Source organism: Arvicola amphibius, chromosome 8, assembly GCF_903992535.2.
Source record: "Arvicola amphibius chromosome 8, mArvAmp1.2, whole genome shotgun sequence".
Lineage (NCBI taxonomy): Eukaryota > Metazoa > Chordata > Mammalia > Rodentia > Cricetidae > Arvicola > Arvicola amphibius.
In genome coordinates this window covers 23691197-23714879 of record NC_052054.1, presented here as the reverse complement: position 1 = coordinate 23714879, position 23683 = coordinate 23691197, and the positions used below count along the sequence as shown (strand labels likewise).

At 36.5% G+C, this 23683-nt stretch overlaps 1 protein-coding gene across 1 annotated transcript; it reads right to left on the bottom strand.

The window, feature by feature from the left end:
• Positions 1–115: 115 nt before the first annotated feature.
• Nmbr (neuromedin B receptor) lies at positions 116–8717 on the bottom strand. Its single transcript, XM_038340821.1, has 3 exons — positions 8296–8717; positions 3099–3447; positions 116–517 (listed from the first exon to the last, which is right to left on the bottom strand). Exons 1-3 carry the CDS (start codon positions 8715–8717, stop codon positions 116–118), a joined length of 1173 nt encoding a protein of 390 aa, XP_038196749.1.
• Between the last annotated feature and the right edge of the window lie 14966 nt (positions 8718–23683).

The following is a 23683-nucleotide window of genomic DNA, read 5'->3' as shown; positions in this document are numbered from 1 at the left end:
GTCATTAATCAGCTAGGGAACAGTATGCATGTGGAAATTATTTAGTTCTGTTTTGCACAATAATAATACCAAAGTCTGTAAGGTATTTTCCAAGAGTGGGCTGAATGGCCTCCTATCACAGTGCTATCTCCTGCTTTGCGCTGTGTCCATTTAGCAGGACAGAACTGGTCACAACGTTCTTTGTGTTGCTCTTCAGAGAAGTCATTCTCACGGCAGAAGAGCTGAGAAGGTAGCTGGTTGACCTCTCGGGATAGGACTTCCTCCTGCAGCAGAGCTGGCTGTTGAAGTGCTTCCTGAAGCTTTCGCTGAGCAGGTAAAGAGCAAAGGGATTGACACAGGAATTGCTGAAACTCAGAACCCGGGCCACTAAGGTGACTATCATGTGACCCAGGGAAGGGTCGATTTCCTTGTAGTTGAAAGACCTGTACAAGTAAAGGACGTGGTTGGGAAACCAGCAGAAGACAAAACAGGCCACGAAAACGAGCACAATCTTAGCCAGGCGTTTCCGGGTCTCCATCTGTGAAGAGCAGCAGAGATACCCATTGGTGAAATGGAAAGAGAGGCAGCCACATCTTAAACTCCTTGCCCAGGAGCAAGGAACCTTATCAGTGCTTGTGGTGAAACCCAGACACACACATTGTTTCTTTCCCTCATCAAGTGATTGCTCTAACAGCTGGACCGAGACTATTTTGTTCACCACATTATTTTCTTTTACATATATTTAGCATTCTACAAGGTCTGATGATATATTATGCATGGCAATCTTCATGTCAAAGTTGTAATATTAATGAACTCCTTAAGGTATTATCCTTTTACTTAGGGTAGGGCCATGTTAGTAAAAATGTTAATTATTTTGTTTATATTAAATATACTAAATTGATTAAGCATAGAACACACACGTGCATATATTTTCCAAGTATCAGGGTATTTTAAACAAGAAAAATGACTTATTAAAACAGAACTTGACTATTTTTCTTGTAGTTCTCACTATTTCTTCTCTCTCTGTCTCTGTCTCTGTCTCTCTCTCTCTCTCTCACACACACACACATGCATACAAGTAGATAATAAAAACAAATAAGTAAACATTGAGATTTAGGCCCCTGAACTGGAGAGGTGGCTCAGTGGCTAAATCCATATAATGTTAAGCCTAATGAACTGAATTCAATACTCAAGGTCCATATGGTAGAAAAAGAAATAACTCCACGAAGCAGTCCTCAGATTGCCATACACTCACCATGGGCTGAATGTGTAAGTATGCACACACATCTAAATAGACAGAGGATAGATAAATGATAGACACATGGATGGATGGATATATAATAGACATATAGTCAGATAGATGATAGATAAGTAGGTATATAGATAAATAGATGGATAAAATGATTTTTAAACTTACGATGTAACTATTAACCCTACTAACATTATTAAACTGGGTTATATTTTAGTTTTTTTATAAAATTTATGCTATGCTTTCTGTTTTGTTAAAAAAAAAAGCTTTAGGTTTGTAATAAGTAAAATTCAAAGTCAGATATTTAATATTTTAACTTAAGAATTCTTCTACAAAATATAGAGTACAAAATTTAGATCTTATTTCCCAATTTGCTTAAATATGTAAGTATAACAGTGTGAGCAAGGACACAGTTTAGCAGAAGACACTGACAACCGCCTTCAAGTTTTCTGAGATGGAGACTTTGGTCAGCAGCTAGAATATTTAAGAAAAAAGGAAAGTCTAAAAGCTGAGGCATACATAGCTGACTCTGAGAAATAGGATGAATGGTCCTACTGTTGCATCTCGGTGCCCTGAGTTAGATAATGCAACCGTTTTAGAAAGTATGAATATGGAGTTTAGAGTCCTCATGGTATCTCCTCTAGTTAACACAGCGTGGGTGTGAAACTTCGGCATTTTGAAACTGGAGACTCGAGTTCTAGAAAGCTGGACTTTGAGATTATATGTTAGAAAATGTCAAGAATCAGGTACCTAATTATGGTCTATAAATCTCCAAGGGGAAATTTACAAAAACAAGGCAGAACTAGCAGCATTAAAAAAAAGCTGTGGGTATTCAAAGAATTCAACTTAAATGAAATCAAAACTCAAACATCCAATTGTGATACAAGTTAGATTACAGAACTAGTTAGATTTTATATATATATATATATATATATATATATATATATGTGTGTGTGTGTGTGTGTGTGTGTGTGTGTGTATATATATATATATATAGTTATATAAAGTAAAGGACACAATGAACCTGTTGCCTAGTTATTTTGCCTCCATGGTTCTAGATACTTAAATAATGAATGATTTGTTTGTTTGAAACATTGGTTCAATATCTGAATCTCTAAAATGAATGTTGACTCTTCACGTTGATAATTAATGAAGGCTGCTCTGTCCCATGGAAACCTCTGCCAGCTCCTGCTGCCGATTGGTGACTCAAGGCTCCATTCTCTCAGTCCATCTACATCTACCACCAACTCCAGTTATCTCAGATTAAGTTCGTCTTCAAATTGGCAACAAGCAGCCATTGGCTCCCTGTAACATGTTCTGGCCCCTTAGATGGGCATGTGAATACGTGTGTGCTTATGTACTCATGTGTAGAAGCCAGACGCTGACCGTGTATTCCACTATTACACTCTACTTTGTTTGGGGGAGCTGGTTCTCTCATTGAACCCTTTGTACAGATCGTAGACTAACTGGCCTGCAAGCTCCAGGGAATTTCCTGTCTTCACATTTCCTTCTCTTGCTGTTAGTTATGGCCCATGCCGACATTTTTACATGGCTTCAGGGGACCTGAACTCAGTCCTCACACTACTAAGCAGGTTCTTTACCAACATAACTGTCACCAAGCACAGGGACATTAGTTTCTACTGATAACATTCCAATTCTTGTCAGAGGCTCAGATATCTGATAAATGGGATCCAGGTAGATTCCATTTATATGTGACACAAACACATATAAGAAATTCTCCAAGAATCCTTCAGGTAAAGCAAGTGAAAGCCCATAGGCTGTCTTTATATTTCATAGGATTAACAACCCATAAAATAACACACACACACACACACACACACACACACACACAGATCCTGACCCAGCTTACCTGCTTTTTGGTATGTTCATTGTATTCTCCTGGAAGATTGTGTGCACTTTTAATTAAAGTCTTTGCAATATGATAATAATAAATACTTATAATAACAAGTGGTATGAGGAAATAGACAAGAAAAATGAGCACTGAGTGAATCTTTGGATGCAGCTCATCTGTTTGCGGGTAAGGTATGCATGCTGTGAAACTGCTGTTATCCAAGCTACCAATTCGTGCTATTTCCGAAAACACAGCTTCTGGGACAGCCAACAACACAGAGACCACCCAGATGCCCACGGCCTTCACACTGGTCCACAGCACCACGCCAGAAGTCTGCATGTCCATGGGGTTCACGATAGCTCTGTACCTAGAACAAGAGACTCAAGTTACTCTCTAGGAAGAAAGTAGGAAGGGAGGGAAAGAAGAAGGAAATGGAGAATAAAAGAAAGAAAAGAAAAAGGAGGGAAGGAGAAAGAGAAGGAGGGGAGAGGGGAATAAATTTCTCTGGAAGTAGAGGTAACCAATACTTTGTTTTATCCTAGCTGCTTTCTAATGTATGGAAGATACAAACTCCCTGGCATCTCAGTGTCTCCAATTCCAGGCCTTCTTGGCACAGAGTGCAAGCAGAGAGAGGAAAATATTTTCAAGTAGAAATAGCAGTGAGATTGACTCTTTCACAATGATTTTATCTTCAATCAGTGCCCAGTACATGTATCATTTTTCAATGAATCTGATAAGCTATTCTATTTTTACATAAATGTGTTCATTTCCAATCTGTCATTATGATTGCTAGCTAAGGGAAATGACTGAGTTACAAAGGAATGCAGTTAAATTCTACCTTCATTCTTGTCTCATAACTTCAGAGTCTGAGACTCTCCACATTTTTCCTTAACGTTTTCCTAATCAATAAACCTCAGATACGAGTCCAGAGTGGGATTTTTCTCCACAGTACAATTGAAAGAACTGAACATTGAAGAGTATTCTGTTTTTATAGGCCTATTTTATTTTGTTAGACCATATAGAAGCCTATCCACTCACCCTTTGTATCTTAGTGGCAATGTGTAGTCGTGACAGGTGGGGAAAAGACTCATATTCGGAGACAGCCTGCTCAGCTCAAGCACCCCACCCTAATGACTAGCATATAGAACCGACCTGCTTTCCTGACCAGCTGCTAGCATCTATTCTCCGAGGCAACCTGGCAGTTTGTTCCCACCAACGCTTTTCTTTCTACCTGTAGTTAGTGGTTCCACTGTGCCTTCACTTATAGAACATAAGCACTGTCTTCTACTGGGTCCTTCTGGAGGTGTTTTTACAATGACCCTATTCTAAAGACCTAATCACCTCCTAAAGTTTCTAGTACCTGCTACCATTGTTTTGTGGGGAAAGATTTCAGCTTATGAATTTTAGGATGACACAAACCTTCAGATTATAATATGCACTTCAGATCTAGAAACTTAAATGCTAATAAAATACATAAACTGTTCATTGTGGTAAGATTACTAGCAATAGGCCAAAATTCATTTAAGAAAATAAACCTAGCTGGAGAGTAGGGTAAAGATGAGGATGACCTTTTCAGCAGGGATAATTCTTGCCACCTTCTCAAGAAATATATCTCAGGGAATCTTTAAATAACACACAACTGAATGAAAAGACAATAGTATAAATTCTATAAACAAAGGATACCCTAGAAAAAAAACAACAGATTACAAAAGCTGTCAGAACTGTAACATATCTTACAACTGTAAGTGAGTGTTTGTTTCTTTGTTTTTGTTTCTTTGTTTTGTGAGGGAGGAGGGAGTACTAGGGAATGAACCCAACATATCATGCATATAAAGCAAGCATTATACCACTGAGCTATAGACACAAATCTGAAAAATATTAATGCTGCAAGTATATATTTGGAAAAACATAAAGTGATAAATAAAGTCCTCTAATGCATATTAAAGTGGGCATGTTTTATCATGCTTTCTTCAAATATTTACATTAAACATGAGAAAGATATCCCTCAGCATAAAACCTATTTAATTAAACTCAGCAGCATGGCAGATATGTGTAAAATGTTACATTTTCCCTTACAAATAGTCTCAGAAAGATATTCCTAATTGAAAACTGAATTAAAGAATAACCAATCAATAGACAGCCATAGAGAAGTAAAATCATCATCCATATATTAAATTTTAGTGAATAATTTCTTCATAAATTTGAATCTCACTTATGATATCTGTATGTAGTATAAATTTAATGTAATTATAAAATTGAGTTTAATCATAATATAAAATAAAAATAGATCTTTTTTCTTCTTGTAAAAGTCATCAGAACATCTCAAAAATCATTGTTTCTTTGAGCATGTCTAGTTCAGCTACTGTCTTTTATGTTAATGAGCATTATTGTGCAGGAAGAATGCTATAGATTAACAGAAGAAAGGCTATTGCACATTGATGCTTCACTAGTAAACAGTAAAATGTCCAGAGCACACAGTGTGTGCTCAGTAAACAGTTATTGGTCTGAGTATTAAAGACATCATTAATGAAAAATCAGTCGTGGTAAGTGGATCTGTTAAATAGTGGATTGGGACAGAAAGTGTACAGTGGAGACTGTCTAGTAATATTCAGTGTGCATCAAACTTCAGAATCACCTAGAGAAGTGGGGTAGGACAAGAAGGGTAAATTAAGTTTGTACAAAGATTGAGTGACAGAGTTCCTAGGACATGCATTGAGAGATTTTGCCTTTACATTACTAATATTTTTCAAGTCTGCACATAGATCATGCTTAGAAACAATTAGCAGTAGGCATCTTTGCCTCAGGCTTCCTGCGAGCTTTCCAGGGCAGTGGGTTCACATGCACAGTGGATTTCTGGGAACAACAGACGTCCAGTATTTAGAGGGTCAGATGCCTTCTCTGAAGGTAATAGTCTTGATTTCATATTAGGTAAGCACTACCTTAGGAGCATAAGGTTTGTGGTATTTTGTCATCCTTCTCCAGCTAAAATCTGTGTTTAAAAGGGCTGCAATGAGGACCCAGATGCCATAAAATCCAGGCTGGCACATTCCCATCTTACTAACCAAGTGTGTCACAAGTAAACAAACAATCACACAGCCATAACTGAATTGTGAAAACAGTATTGATATTCAAGAATAACATAGTGCATTTTAAGTCAATGATGCTACTTCTAATGAGAAGGAAAATGGAAGTGATCTAGCAGTGACTGAAATCAATTGAGCAAAAGGCATAATTTACTACAGTCACATATAGTATTACATGCTTTATTTAATACAAATGTAACAAATTAGGTGCAGAGCTCATTCTGTAACTATGTAAAAAATATCACATCTGGGTTCTTACTATAAAAGGCAACTTTTTCTTTGGATGACGACTAGAAAGATCTAAAAAAAATTAATTATCTTTTATGAAAGTATGGGTCATCCTATATTTTTTTCTTTCATTCTCCCGACACTTGTTTTCCTCCCTTTTAATGCTTGTCATGTTATTGACATTTGTATTTAAGCTTTGTTGATTTTTCCAAATTGAAAACAGCCAGGGTACTCAATGGTCCAAAAGAGGCAATGCGCCAGTCTTTGCCTTCATAATGTGAGCATCATTTTGTCTACAGAATTGCTGTGGTATGTATATGATGTCCCCAGAATGTCCTAAATGCAGGAGAGTCTTCAGTCTTCTGCCACTAATCAGGGAAAACCTACTTGTTTCCATGACAATAGATTGGAAAACTTGTGTGGGAAATAAACTCAAGCCTGGAGTATTGCTATTAATGCCATACTTTAAAAATGAATGCTTTGTGTCAGGTTCACCTATTGTGATGGCTAATCATTGTGTTTTGTTCTAAGTTTGCTTCTTTAGAGTCTGATTAAAATAGGTCACCCAAAGAAGAGCAGCCAAGCATAAGTGTCAATTTAGCCTTGAAGTTCAAATAAAACTTTTGAAAAGATAATAGAACTGGTGCCAAAAAGACAAATTAAGGTTCATAAATTATTTAAAATTTTAATCACTTTTCCAGTAGTAATTTGAAATAGTATGCAATATAAACTGAGTATCTACTTGACAGCAGCATCAAAAAGACTCTCCACTGAATATTGCCGTATTTCCAATATATATTCATTCTTTTATTCCAAATAAGTATAAAGTATATTCAAGCCCCAGCATCTCAGATCCTGAATCATTAACAATTCAATATGCAAATTAATAAGGATAGCAAGTACCATTCTTATAGCCAAGTTAAAATTTTAGCTAAGTAACTTCAGTCTGTTCTTCATTCCAAAGAGAAAGAGACCACAGCTCCTAATTACAACATTGCCCCAGACAACCATCTAAACATTCCCTCCTACATAAAAGACCTGAAAGTCTGATGGAGACAGCCCAAGATAACAGTCCTAGCCTCCATTCAGTAAGCCTGGATTTTCCTCCCAGAAATCACAGGAGGACTTACGTTCTCTGAGCTTCAGGATCCACACATGAAAAATGACAAAGTTGACCAACTGGTCTGCCAAGTAGAACAATAAATGCTTGCACTGCTAGAATATATGAGCAGATTTGATAATGAAGCCTGTTCCCAAAGCATTATTTTAAGACAATAAAATTTAGCATTATGGGGGAGGGGACCACTCGATTTCACCAAGAACTAGAAGAATTTAAGGTTTTCAAACAGGAAGATATGAGAGCCTATTTTTAAAGATCACTTATAATTCTAATTGTTTTCACATAGACAAATAATATTTACTTCATATTTTTCATGGTGCACAGACTAAACAGCAGTTTCCACAAGTTGAACTTAGTGTTCTAACATGTGAGAATATCACCCTACTGAATCAGGAAAGAGCTTGCTCAAGTTTAGACACACAGAGAAATATTTTTCTAAAAAAAATCCAGAAGACAACTGAACTTTCACTCGTTTATGCTGTAGATCTTCTATGAAGTTCAGAGTAATGTTTCCGAAGTGTGTGGGAGAATGTAGGCACTAGCGTGTGCGAGATAAAGTATTTAAATAGTTTGTATATGTTTTTAAACTTCGCCTCTCATTACGTTTTTAACTCGAGTTACTAAGCTTCCATTACATACATATGCTTTTCTCTTTCCCCATCTCCATCCCCTACCTATCTTAACGTTTATTCCTTGGCTGGAACATCCCAGTTCCCAACCATGCTGGGCCCCTATCCCTGCCCACCACTTATCCAGTTTATCCCCTTGCTACCTATATTCTTACCTGTCAGCGCTGAGTGCGGTGAGCGTAAACACAGAAACCCCCACCGAGGTGAGTTGGATGGCGGGGATGAGTTTGCAGCCCAGCTTGCCGAACACCCACTCATCAAAAAAGTAGCGGGAGGCGTCCACTGGAACGCAGGTCAGCAGCAGCAGCAGGTCCCCAGCCGCCAGGTTAGAAATGAAGATGTTAGGGACGCTCCTCATGGCGCTGTTGGTGAGGAATATCTTCACCAGCATGATGTTGCCCAGCAAGCCCACCGTAATGATGATTAGGTAGAGGGATGGGATCACACAGCGGATCACCAACTCCGCGGTGGTCCCGTCTGAGCCCGGCAGGAAATCTTTTTCCCACACCTCGGGAACCAGCTCGCTCTCATTCGCCTCCACGGGTAAGGAGAGGTTGGAAAGAGACCTGGGGGGCATGATCTCTTTTTCCAAGGAACCCGCAGGAGTTTTCATGCACTCGAATGTCTGGAAAAGTGCAATGAGCACGAAGTGGGTTTAACTGATTTCCTTCTAGTCCTGGCAAGTTTGTGACTCCTGGGACTGAGCCACCGCACTGGCCCTCAGAGAAGTCTGCGCGCTGCACTCCGGAGCTTCTCCCTAGGAGAGGTTCCCTTCACTACTGCAGGTTTGCGATGTAAACTCAAACAAAAAGCAAGGCGGTTGAGGATTTATTCCTCGTCTTTAAGACTTAGTTCCCGTTACTATTAACAAGCGGGAGAACAGAGGTCAGTCCCAGTGGGACCAAGAACCCTACCTGCCCCACTGGTCCACCCCAGGACCGGAAGTCATCCAGGAGCTGTCCAGCCGGCGGCAATGAAACGCTGGCACTAGCGCGGGCCTTTTGTGCTCACCCACAGCTTCGCTCTTCTCTCTGCCGTTCCTGTTGTACTGCTGTGTGGAACTGAAGAGGAGTTGGGTTTTTTTTTTTTGTTGTTATTTTGTTTTGTTTTTTGTTTTTTTTTGTTTTCATTCTGCGTCTTCATATACATCCATCCTCAACCGACGCCGAGCAGAAGGAGCCCACGCAGGAAGTTTGTGAGCCTCTGAGGATCCAAAATCTGAACTGGCAAGTTCCCAGTGCTGAAATACCGAATTTAGCAAGCCAGCCAGGGACAAAGAATTAAGTCAATGAGAGAACTGCTCTTCGTTCTGTTATATCATTCTCTGACCACTCCTCACCCCATATCAGGAAACTCTTTCCCACAGTAGACATATTTTTAATTTATATTTCATGGGGATATGGCGTGCATAAAATGCACATCTATCAGATGTGTGCTTTACTATTAGAACAAGCAACCTGGTAGTAAGCACCACTACACCTACCTTCACCTTAGTTGGTTCTCTCTTGAGGACCACAGTAATAGAACTTTTCAGATTACAATCATTTTAACTTCTTCCCTCCTTATATCTGGGGGAGCTATACAAGCTTTGTGAGGAGCACGTGTGTTGTGGATCCCTTTTATAAACATACAACCGTTACCTATCCATTCTCATGTCCACTAACATTTGGAAGTTTCACAACTATAGCCGGGTATTTGTTTGCTCGCTCGCTCACTCGCTCGCTCGCTTGCTTGCTTGCTTGCTTGCTTGCTTGCTTGCTTGCTTGCTTGGTTTGGCTTTTTGAGACAGGGTTTCTCTGTGAAACAGTCTTGGCTGTCCTGGAACTCACTTTTTTAGACCAGACTGGTCTCGAACTCATAGAGATCTGCCTGCCTCTGCCTCACGAGTGCTGGGATTGAAGGCGTGCGCCTCCACTGCCGGGCTCACTTTAACTGATTTAAATAACGTTTCTATAAATATTTTGCACATGTAGTGCAAGACAAGCAGCCTAAATTCATCCCCGGAGGCCACATATGGTGTGGAAGGAGAGAAGCAACTGGAATGTGCAGTCTCTCATACCTTGTGTTCTGGTACACACACTTGGATAAATTCCAGGCTTGAATTTTCTGGTCTCAGAGTTTATGTTCACATGTGATAAACTTTAGAGTTTTTTATGTGGATTACCAATTTGTTGTTTCTTTTTATATTAGTGTGATATTAATACTATATGTGTCTCTGGATGAATATATATATATATATATCACTCATAAATGTAGACAATTAAAATCTGATATATTCATTTTCTGAAGCATGATGTTCTATGTCATGCAGGTGGTCTTGAGTTCTTGGTCTCGAGTGACTCTGTTGCTTCAGTTCCTCAAGAATATGGAACTCTAGGACTTAACTTTGCACCCACATTGACAGGTTCACAATCTGTAAATAGAGATACAATAGTTTCCAGAATCAATGCCACCATCAGAATTTTACAAAGAAAAGACTACTCAGGGCCAGTCAGTTGGCTCAATGCATAAAGCAGCTGTAGTGCGAGACAGGCAGCCTGAGTTCATCTCTGGAGGCCTCATATAATGCTGAAGGGGAGAAGCAACTGGAATGTGCAGTCTCTAACTACCTCATGCATGCCACAGCAACCCAACTGTACATTCACAAACACATAATAATGAACATAAATTAAATTTTAAAAAACTGTCCAGATATAAATGGCTCCAAAATTAGACAAACAACACTCTTGTCATTGGGTGAAATGTGTGTCTGGGTTTGAATGCAAGAAGATAAAATTTAACAGTTATAAGTCTTTCAAGGAGCACCTTTAAAGATTGAGTCATGAGCTGATAAAAATGTGCACAAGAGCAAATCACTTGTCAATTAAGCAGCTTTTCAGACATCACCTACTGAAGAAAACCTCACACAGAAAGGTAGATATTGAAATTATAATCAATTTTTTCTAACTAAATTTTGAGTCTGTGTTGTACTCTTGAATTTCACTGCTTAGTCCATTGCCAAATTTAGATTGGCTAAATGGAATTTTCATGTACATTTCTTTTATGAATATTGTTTTATGTTTGTCCATTTTACTTTTGCAACATAACTATCATTACTTATAAATTGGAGTACTCCAAAAATTTTATCTTCAAGGTTAAGTTTCTCTTATAGCATTCAATCTCATTAGGCAAGGTAAATTTTTAAAGAAATCTATACCCTTTAGTATAGATTGGAGGTCTCAAACTTTCAGGCTCAAAGTATTCTGTTTTATTGATTTTTATGTTTAGTGTTTTCCCTTGCAACAAAATTGTTTCATTTCTTTTGTCTAGTTGCTATCATGCCCCTCGAGGGCTGTTAGTATTTTTATTTTACTATGTTTTTTACATATGTATCGGTGCATGTGTAAATATATCTCCCTTGCTGAATCTCTTTTTTCTTGTTTGTGTGTATATGGGTTCAAGACTGACCACTCTGTATATGAAAACCAGTAAGGGGGCTCAACCCTGAAAGAGGCTAATTTGTTGCCTGCAGTTCTACATCTAGGGGTAAGACCCCACGACATATTTCCCCCTTCCACTAATGTGAGCATGTCTACTGATACTGCCATATCTCTAGTAGTATTTATACAGGATTTTAAGAAAAGAGTGATTCGCAGAAGAGTCTCTGATAGTCTGGCTTTAACAATCTCTATGGCCCTTCTTCCTAGATGTTCACTATGCCACGGATGTAGGAGCTGCAATGTTGGAGTATCCATTGGGACTGTGCTCCCCATGATCTCTGCATTGTGTCCAGTTGTGGTTTTCTGAGATGGCTTCCATTTGCTATGAGAAGATTCTTTGATGAGGGCTTGTAGATATGCTTATCTTTGAGTATAATGATAAGATTTATAATACAATATGGAATTAGTGTTGATCTATCAAAATGATGGTAGTAAATTCTTTCCTAACTTCATGACCTTACTACCCTTGAGAAGCTGGCTAAGTTAGTGCCCAGCATAATTTCTCTCCTACTGAGTGGGCCTTAAGTTTAATGAGATAACTGTAGAATGACAAGACATGCGAGAACTACTTCTTATACCTATTAATATCTTAACATGCTGGTGATTGTCATGGTTCATAGTATTGAAGCTGGATGGACTATTTAACTGTTTTCTATTCTTCTCAGTTTACATAGTATTTCTGGAACCAAGTAAGCTATACCACAGGAAAGAAGTTGTAAGGCTGAATCCAGTTTGGATTATCTGCGCTGTGTATCCTAAATGTATGGTATCTTCAGCAATAGGGACCCACCCTAAACTCTCAACCCCACAGAGAAACCTAGGGCTTCATTGATGATATATATTGTTTTGGAAATCATATGGATTATACTGTCCAATCCATCAAAAGGAGGTTTCTTTGTGCCTGATACTATATTATTCTATGGTTATTATATTATAATATATGTATATGAGTGCATTTGGAAAGCTAGAGTATTGTATGACCTTCTTCTGATTGTCTATATTCTTTTGTTATGTCTATACTCATAACCATTCAGATAAGAAAACTGCATAGTCCAAAAGATGTGTTAGGAAATATCCAAGTCATGGGACTCATAAAAAGAAGACATTTGTATTGGATGTATTTTTCATTTTTGAATAAATCTTTCTGTATATTCACTTACAATTTAAAATTCAAGGTAAAGGCTATTGTAGACTATATGTCAATAATGACTATTATGAGATTTCACTAAATGATTATAACTATGTAACAACTATATAAAACAGAATTCTAAATAGAATATGATTATTATTATATTTTCAAGAAACAAAATACAGGCATGCACTGAAGAAACAAACAAAATGTTTATTTTATTCAATGTGCCAACATCTACTGAGATTCATATCTCACTAATAGCTATAAATATTCTTTGATGTGAGTACGTAAGTCTTATATTTTACATAAGATAACTAAACAATTGAGGTAAGATTGCCTCCTTAATTCTACAAACAACTCAATAAAACTGCATTCTGAAGCTTATTTATGAGTTCGTTGTCTGTTAGATCTCTTTGTTCCTAAAGAAAAACAAATACAAAAATAAGACCATTAGAGATGATTCCATGGGTAAACTATTTGCTGTGTAAGATTGGGGACCTGCTGTAGGAATTCCTACTGCCAGTAGCCTTTAAGTTACCCGCCCACTTGGGCATGACCTCTTATACTATAAATGGTGATGTAAAGCAAACATCAGACTGCAGGACTCGGTTGTTCCCCATTCAAGCAGAGGCATGTGATCTGTGTGAGTCTATCCCTAAATAAATAACCCTTTATTATACTCAGTTCTGAGCTAGTGTGGAATTTTTTTTAGTGTCCATCTTCATCTGGTGCCCATGTGGATTCAGAACACATTCATGTGAGTAAAACCTGGGCATAAACACACATCTTTAATAACAGCAGTGGAATGACAGGGAGTGGCAGGTACTAGGAACTTTCTGAAGGAATAGTTTAGTGAAAATGAAATACTCCAGCTTTAATGAGAGGCTCTGTCTCAAAAATTGATGGAGAGTGATAAACTTAGATAACTGAAATTATTGTAGGCCTCCATATATTTACACACAACAGTGTAGATACACACACAACATATACATATAACAAACATAATGAACAAAAATTAAAGAGGATTAAAAATGAAAATGCATGAATAAATGCAATTCCCATGTAAGTAAATGATGTTTTTTTCTTTTTCTTTTTTCTCTACTCACCTCCCTGCCTCACCCCTCCCTGCCTCAAACCTCCCCAAAGGTCCCCATGCTCCCAATTTACTTAGGAGATTTTGTCTTTTTCTACTTCCCATGTAGATTAGATCTATATAAGTCTCTCTTAGTGCCCTCATTGTTTGTAGGCTGGCTTTCTTTGCTTTATGTTTAAAAACCAGCTATGTGTGAGTACATGCAATGCCCATCAAAATCCCAGCAAAATTCTCCAAAGACTTTGAAATAACGGTACTCAACTTCATATGAAAAAGCAAAAAAAAAAAAACCAGATAGCCAAAACAATCCTGTACAATAAAAGAACTTCTGGAGATATCACAATCCCTGACTTCAAACTGTACTACAGAGCTACAGTACTGAAAACAGCCTGGTATTGGCATAAGAACAGACAGGAGAACCAATGGAACTGAATAGAAGACCCAGATATCAATCCACACATCTTCAAACACTTGATCTTTGATAAAGAAGCAAAAAATATCAAATGGAAAAAAGAAAGCATATTTAACAAGTGGTGCTGTCATAACTGGATATCCACATGTAAGAATGAAAATAGACCCATATCTATCACCATGTACAAAACTCAAGTCCAAATGGATCAAAGACCTCAACATAAAGCCAGCTACACTGAACCCTAAAGAAGAAAACATGGGAAGTACACTTGAACACATTGGCACAGGGAACCACTTCCTAAATATAACCCCAGCAGCACAGACACTGAGAGAAACAATTAATAAATGGGACCTCCTGAAAAGATGGGTTTTTAATTGTGAGATATTGAATGCTCATAAAATATGCATTGTAGATTTTATGTCTTTAATATAAAAAATAAAGAACCATGCCCTTGTTTCACATTTATTAATATAATTATTCTGTAAGTGAATTGGACCAATTTGAAATTTATATAATTCTGATAACCTTTATCTCTACCAATGTATTTCCCTTCAAAGTATTATGAAGAAGTTAAATGTTAAATATATATATATATATATATATATTACAACATTTTACATATTCACATTTAAGATCATTGAAAACATAAATGTATCTATAATTATCATTGCTAGTCAGTGACTAGAGCCCATTGCAATCAATGTTAAGATAACAGAAAAAGCAAATGTATAATGTTTGAGAAACTAGAGAGCAATACAATATAAAATCCTGAAAGAGCAGAGAAACTGGCAGATAAAAATTAAAATCAAAGAAATACAATAGGAAGTTCAGATACAGTTTTGTCTATAAGAAAACATGTGTTTAAAGGTATGTGGCAATAAATGAACACAGAGAAGTATAGATTACTAGCAGGCAGTACTTGGAAAACCAGTTCACATTACAAGAATGAGTCTCTACGTAACACTAAATATGTTAGAATATCAGTGAATTAAAATCATTATGGTCTGGGAAAGACAAAAGTGTAGCCTAAAAGTATATTTATTTACATTGAGGAGAGAGTACTTTACAGTTAATCAAATTTATAAAGTAACTATCCAAAAATAATCAATAAACAACTCATGGGACAATAAGTACTGTAGGTAAGTTACATTGTTGGCAGTAAGTGTATAAAAAGCCTTTGAAAACTCAGAGCATCTGGTACATTACTCTGTAAAGTATTGTATCCAAAGTTAGAAAAAAATAGTGATACGTTTGGTAGTTTTAAAAAATAGTCACCAAAGGCAGTGGCACTATTCGGAGATGTGCACCTGCTGGAGTAGGTGTGGCCTTATTGGAGGAAGTGTCTCACTGTTGGGGTGGGCTTTGAAGTCTCCTATGCTCAAGCTACTCACAATATCACCACACATTCCCTATTGCCTTCTAATAAAGATGTAGCCAGCATCATGTCTGTTTGCATTCTGCCATGTCCCGCCATGCCGATAAAAAACTAAACCTCTGAAACTGCAAGCTTCCACCTCAATAAAATTTTCCTTTATAAGAGTAGCCATGTTCATGGTGTCTCTTTACAGAAATAGAAATCCTAAGACAATACACTGTAGGATTTTCTTATCTATCCTTCCAATCAGAAAATGGTTAATAAGGTCTGAAATTAAACCAATAATTATACAGATGATATAATATTAGATGAATAATAAGGAAAATTGATTGTAGTTCATTTGTTCAGAAAAGGAAAGTGCAGCCTAAGAAAAGAATATATATATATATATATATATATATATATATATATATATATATATATATATATATATATTAGAAAATGGTCTATTATGAAAAATAAACTTTATATAATTAACAGCAGAAAAAACATTGAAAGAGAAAACTCACAGTGAATTTCAATATCGTAATATATGCTACTTAAAATGAAATGCATACAGAAAATTTAATTAAGTATTAATGTACCACAGGATATTTAGTTAGACTAATCACTTTAATGGTGTGCCAGAAAGTGGATAAAGAGAAACAGGAAAAAACATTATTGAAGAAATACTGCCCCAAGTTTTGTGTATTTATTAAAAACTAAAATCCCTGATAATAAAGGAAATTCAATAAATCATAGAAAGAACAAATGAAGGCATAGTTATCACAGTATGAGCTCTGTAGTTTTCTCACTAAGATCAATAATAAAGGAGAGATGTCCCTTCTTTCACCATTATTAACACTATGTTAGATATCCTCAATCATGCAGTAAGCCAAGAAAAAAATAAAGTAAACTGGAATGGAAAAAATAAAATTATTTTTGTTCATGGATGACTTAAAATTTGATGTTGAAAATATAGGATAATTAAAACTGAAAAGAAGATAAAAGGCTTCTAGCAAATAGTAAAAGAATTGTGGCAGGATTTCAAGACTTAAAACTAATGTACAGATGTCAATTCTTTTCTTATGTACCATATTTATTAAGTGGGTTTTAAATTCAAAACACAAAAGCTTTTATATTGAGTCTCCAAAATCAAATATAGATGCATATCTAAGAAAAAATATATAATATCAATTTGAGGAAGACTACAAGAATATAGCAAATAATTTCAAAACTTTAAATAAATGGAAACAACTGTGTATGTAGGAAGAATGGCATGATACATCCAGTATCACACCTTGATCTATAAATTCAAAACAACCCAATTAATAGCCCAGTAAGGTAGTGTGTGGGCATCAACAAGATGGCAATAAGGTGTCCATGGGTTTCCTGAAGACCAATTATAGTAAAAGCAATATTGGAGGAAAAGAATAAAATGAGAGTTGATGCTACCTGAAGACATACTACAAATCTGTAGTAGTTAAAATAGTGTGATGATGGTGACAGAATGAAAAATCAGTCAGTGGAATAACAGATAGGTCCTGAAAGTATTCCCCAGAAGTATAGAAGCTGTTGTTCTTTGACAAAGAACTGAAGGGAACTGCAGATAATAAAAGGGGTGTGATGGTTTCCTTCAGAAAACATATAGATTCTATCATTGACTTTGGTTTGAGAAGTTTGTTTTACCAAAAACACAACATTTTTGTAACAATCACACAACTGCACAGCTATTCGGATTCATTTTTTTTTTCAAAACTGTTCCTCCCTGCTGCCAGAGAGCCTAAATTGTAATCTGGAGTACTCTTACCTTGATCATCCCACACAACACAGGACACCTGACATTTGGCACCCCACGCGGGGGTCGAAGGAAAGAGGATCAGACACTCCAGGACTGGAGGTATTGTTCGTTCGTGGTAAGTGAGACTCCAGGATTTGGCAGGTCCATGGGGAATTTAAATTCCCTATCTCGGGAGTGACAATATGTTCAGTTACTAAATACAAAAGCTCTAGAGACAAGAATAAAGAAAGGAAAAGGAAAGGGCATCTCCCCTGTAGAAAAGTGGGAAATGTTTATGTTCAGATTAGTTGGAAACCTAATGACAGATCTGAAGCAACTTAAAAGAAGCAGTAGTAGCATATGAAATGCATTCACATATGTAGGACAGATTTTAAATTACTGGGCTACTCAGAAGTATTCCAAAAGATTGAAAAATTAATGGCAGCTGTAATTTAGAGTTTTCTGGCTGCAAGATGCCTGTGGATCCTTCAGCACAAAGCAGTAACACCTGAGTTCCAAGAATTAAATGGCACAGTGGAGATCTTCTGGACAAAATGAACTAGGGTTAGGCTGTCACAGAACTTATTTGGCTTGTTTGCTTGTTTGGTTTATGATTAAATGTTTTATTGGTTTTGTTTTGTTTTTCCCTCATAGTGTGAATAACTCAATATTAAAGGCTCCTTTGTGGAAAATGTCCTTTGTTTTTCCCTAATAGTGGAAATAATATCAATGGTCCCTTCGTGGGAGAAAAAAAATTAAAACAAGTCTGACTTCTGGTCCAGAAACTATCACAACCAAGGTATAAAGTACCAAGCCAATGCTGTTTAAATTTCAGAGTTACTTATTAGCCATTCATTATAAGGAGGATGCTCTCTTCTCTTTATCATATAATTAAGCTTAAACAGATGGTTAATTTTCATGGTAAATAAACAAAAGAGCAAAATTTATAATTTTGATCTATGTCATTGGGTATGCTCTTTTCTGTTTATCACTACTGAGGATTTGGCTCTGCTCTTTAAGTTACTTTCTGGAAACTCTAGGTTAAATTCTATAAAAATGTAAAGCTTGACACAGAGCAGGTTATTAGCTTACTAAATAATGAGGATACTAAGGCTCATAGAAATAACCTCTTACTGATAAAGAGCCTACAAAAATCATTTTCCTCTAAATAAAGTGCAGTAAAATTGTTTGTTTCACTCTGTTAATAACTATTATATTGTATGTTGATCCTCCCACTTTGTTGAATTTGTTATCAAATGATAAAGAGTCTCTTGGTAAGAATAAAGTAATGTCATTTACAAAAAATAGTTGACAAGGCACAGTAACATGATGTGTGTGATCTATAGGAATAAAAAAGGATCCTCTTTATAAGATTTTATAAAAATATTCCATCAGTATTGCCTGTTTACTTCTTAAAACTCTATAGGGACTGTTTCTAATGCTTTTATAGATGGCTCTAAAAAGTACAAAGAGCATGTTTACAAACAAATTCAGCATGCTCCACCAAAAGATTGTACCCACTCTGGGTTAAACAGCTCAAAAGTCCAATCTTGTTGTAATCAATTAGTTTTATCAGATTTTCCCAGACATTAAATGTTTTAACTGACTCTTCTGTTTATTTAAAATTGGATAATAGCTTATTTGGATGGACCAAGAAGAATCAGGGTCTTATGGTCATAATAGATAACTCTGGAACCCCAGTTTGCACATCCTCACCCAAAATGTATGTCCTTCAGGAATACGGGAGCTCAGCATTAACTTCCGTCATTATAAATTAACACATGAAGGACAGAGGTAAACTGAGAAATGAAAGCAGTCTAACTTAAGAAAAATCAAATCTTGCAGAAATACTGTAAATGTAGAAAGGATACGGTGGAAGGAAACATTGGAATTGGGCAGAAGTCCAGTAAGCAGAAAGTTAACATGGGAGGGACATGAGTAGTTTGGAGATAAAAATGGAAAAAAAGAGATAGAAATGAAAAAAAAAGACTTACTCTTTCAGCCTCGTTTCCTTGCCTAAATACTAGCAGAAAAAAGACCTGTCTAGGAGAAAAGCTAAGAACACTTGTGGCTGCTGTTGATAAAAGGCATTGCCTAAAAATAATTGTTAGTCCTAATTAACCCTCTTCTTATTATTTTGGATCAGAATGGATTTTTGTATGATAAAAATTCCTAAGTTTATTAAGGTTTATTTGGGTTGACAGAAATTGACTTAGAAATGTATGTCTAAGATTAACTTTTAATCTTATCAAAGTTACTAACTTGTCATAAACTTTTAAAAAATAATTAAGACATACAAGACAATAAACTTAGTTAAATCGATTTTGGTTGGTTGGTTTTATTTTTTTTGTTTTGTTTTTTACTTTTATGCTTGCCCTTAGTCTGATAAAAAGATCAGACTCTGGCAAGGAAATAGTTTTTAAAGAAAAAAGATTATGAGAACATGTCCTCTATAAAAGGCATGGTTTTATGCAGCATAAAGACAAATTTTTTTACAATATTTCAAGTTCTATACATAATTAGTAATAATAAATTCACACCAGCTTAATATCTGAAAATACTACTCTCTGTGCTTTGGACAATCTCTGCAGCTGGGTATCTAAAGGAGCACCTCAGGCATATGTAATGCCTCCCCCTAACTAGTCAGCTAGGAACACAGCCCCAGGCATGACACATGACCCTGGAATCTCTAGCAAAATATTGCTGTATCTTGTCTGAAACATAAGTTTGTCAAACAGTTCTTTATACATTTCCTTTCTAGGACTCTTACAACTAAAAAATTATAATGGTCCTGCTTATGCTAACAAATGATTTTAAAATCTTAATATTAATCATGTAACTGAAACCTCTTACTGTCCACAGGGTCAAGCTGTTGTAAATTGACACCAACAAATACTTAATAGACAAATTAAAAAAAAAACTTTAAAAAGGTGGGTATGAGGCTACACCCACCTACATACTCACATACTATTTAGCTATGCTAACTTTAAATTTTAATTTTTTTCATTTTAAAAAATAATGATTTTTCTGCTACCCAAAATTATTTGCCTTATAAGAGACACAACCTAAAATAAGTGCTAAATTAAAATAAAGAATCTGATGTTCTAACATCAAGGAGAGATTATGTTTGTATCTTTTCAGAAAAAGAACCAAGTCCCAGATAAATCCTGATCTGACACATCCATCAAGGACAACCAGAGACCACCAGACAAATAAAACTTTCAAAGGCAGACAACAAATCCATCAAGAGGAGATGCTCCAAGAGGGAGAATAGGCAAGTAACTTGGGGAGACGTCAGGACTTAGACATAGACATTTTGTTCACAGCAAAAATATTTTTAAAAATCATTAGATGTCTTATTCTGGAATTGTTATATTTGTCTTTGGGGAAATACTTTTACTGCCTATTATAGTGTTGGAAGGTACTATGCAAGATACTGGGGAGAAAAGTTACTTTCAGATAGCACTGGACCATAAACGCTACAATACTAATCTGACAGGCAAGTTGTGCCCACTCTAACAATAATGGCAAGATGGTTGTGGATATAGCCAGCCACTTTCTGATTGGACTTGAGGTATCCAATCCACAAGAAGAATTTAATTTCCAATATTTCAAACCTGATCAAAAGCTTGTGACTGGGGATATCATAAGCCCCAGTGGCAAATCTACTGGTGTGTCACTAACTGGTCCTATTATCCAAAGCACTTAATAAATTTGTTTATACACCTCAAAGTTGTGCTGCTTTCAACTTTGGTCAAAGAAGCTTATTTTTGCTGTGAGTAATGATTAATACAGACCTATAACTAATCCAAGTAATAAAATAAATGACTAATTGCTCATTCATAAATGGATTATCTATATCAACCTCCCCCCCCCCAATCCAAGGTGAAGTGAATATCACAGAAGAGAATATTTAAAGATTTTAAGAGCTGGAGGATGAGACGAGCTGTCCAGTGATGTCTTCTTGACTTGACTATTGGGTAAAAGACTTGTCCTCAGGAGAAATAACACATGTCAATACATGCATAAAGAGAATTCATGACAAACAAAAGTAATGCTTTTCTCCAAAATTCAAGTTGGTGAAACACAATGTTTGTTTGAGGTTGTAAACAATAGGAGTTTGGTTGAAGGGTGACTTGCAGAATCTCGGATTACACTCCAACATTGGTGATGACTCATAAAAGTTCCATTCCTGCTTCACAATTTAAAGGGGTCTCTATAGGTTCCAAAGATCTTATTCAGCCTGTTGGCTGTTCAGTCTCCTCCAGACCCAACCCGACTTGATCCCATCTGTGTAACTCTGAGGAGGGAGGTGCCTATGATCAGTTTTCAATTGTCCCAGATGTGAGACTTTCCAAGTCTCCTGAGTCTTTTCCTCCATTTTGGAGAGACTATTTCAATTCAAATAAAATGACTTTGCAAAATGATATAACTGATACATGCATTACCTTACAGCAACTATGGTTCCTGTAATCAAGCTGGTAAAAGTTACAACATCAATGGAGAAGGGCTCTCAAGGTCCTACTTCTGGCTAAGGAGCTATTTTCAGATGATGGCTGTTGAGGGAAGAAAAGTTACTTCGGCAATGTGTCCTCTGGTAGGTTGTTCATGCTCCAGTGGATGTCACCATGGCCATTTGCACATAGTACTGATGTTATTCAGACAAAGGTATAGTGATTTGAATAAGAATGGTCCCTATGGGTTCATAGATTTGAGGGCTTGATCACCAGGAAATGACACTAATAGAAGGTGTGATATTGTCGGAGTAGGTATGGCCTTATTGAAAGAAGTATGTCACTGGGCAGTGGCTCTCTTTTTTCCTGCTACCTGCAGATCCAGATGAAGAACTCTCAGATTCTCTGCAGCACCATGTCTGTCTGTGTGCCATCATGCTTCCCATCATGATAATATCAGAATAAACCTCTGAAATTATAAGCAAGCTCCAATTAAATGCTTTCCTTTGTATGAGCTACTATGGCCATGGTGTTTCTTCACAGCAATAGAACAATGTTAAGACAGAAGACTATTAATAATGATGATAATGTTTTTAAAAGAACATAGGTTGAGGGTAAGATAAACTGTTGAGTTCTGGAAGCAGTTGGCAGGTGGTAGAGAGGAGTAAATCAGATTAAAATACCTTATATACATGTAGGACATTTTCATATGGTAAATTAAAACATTACTTTAAAAAATTAAAAGAAGATAAACATAAAATGCTACATATAAAGATATACAACATCATAATATTTTAAGGTATAGAAAATTATTTTTAAGTAATTAATATTTATTTAGGAAAAACTCATCTTTTCACATTTACAGACCGATTTCTGTTCATATTCCCTCCCCTCTTCCCACTCCCTCTACCTCTTCCTCACCCCACATTAACGCCTCAGAAAGGGTAAGGCTTCCCATGGGAAGTCAACAGAGTTTATCACATTGCTTTGAGGCAGGAACAAGGCCTCCCCTACCATATTTAGGCTGAGCAAGGTATCCCTCCCACATTCAGAGAGCCTAGTTAGGTCTATGCTGGTTCCTCCATTGTCAGGCTGGAATCAGTGAGCTCCCATTAGCTCAGGTAAGCTGTTTCAGTGGATATCCCCATTATGGTCTTGACCCCTTTACCAAATTATTTTATAAAATAATATTTTAAGGTATAGCAAATCAAAATAACAATGATTTATTCTACACATATATTAGAATGGCTACAATCCAAAAGAGTGGTAGCACTAAACACTAATGAGAATTTGGATCAACATGAGCCCTCATTCAAGGATGGTGGGAATGCAAAAATATAGAACACAGCTTGGCAGTTACTTGCAAAACTGAACATATTCTTAGCATATGGTCCAAGTCTTGTCTTTGGTGCTTATCCAAAGGAGTTGGAAACATGTGCTCTAGAGTTTCTGTTTGACCTGACTGCTGTCTTCATGATTTGTAACTGCCATGATTGCCCCAGAATAACCCTACATAGTTTTCCAACAAGCCACACTAGCAAATTGTTAGAGCTGGATATTGAGCATTACAATCCAACTACTGATGCAGAAGGGTGCCTCATTCCTTGATATTAGTTTACAACACACCATGTACCTACACTCAAGCTAAGATAACATCACTTTGGTTCTAACCTAAATATATATGCCTCTTTTGCACCCAAAATATGGGAAGTCAACTGGTTTTACTTATATCTAGGACCATTCTTCCACCCGTAGTTCTTCCAATAAATTATATTCTATACAATCCAAGATCAATCTGGCTCTTTTTATTCCCACTTATAGTACTTTGATATCTATAGT

Bases quoted from the DNA above. Each gene is read 5' to 3' on its own strand.
- Nmbr (XM_038340821.1), bottom strand. From the start codon at position 8,717: ATGCCCCCCAGGTCTCTTTCCAACCTCTCCTTACCCGTGGAGGCGAAT. The intron at 3,448-8,295 runs GTAAGAATATAG...CTCTTGTTCTAG, and splicing joins ACCGCACTCAGCGCTGACAG to GTACAGAGCTATCGTGAACC. The intron at 518-3,098 runs GTAAGCTGGGTC...TGCTCTTCACAG, and splicing joins ATGAACATACCAAAAAGCAG to ATGGAGACCCGGAAACGCCT.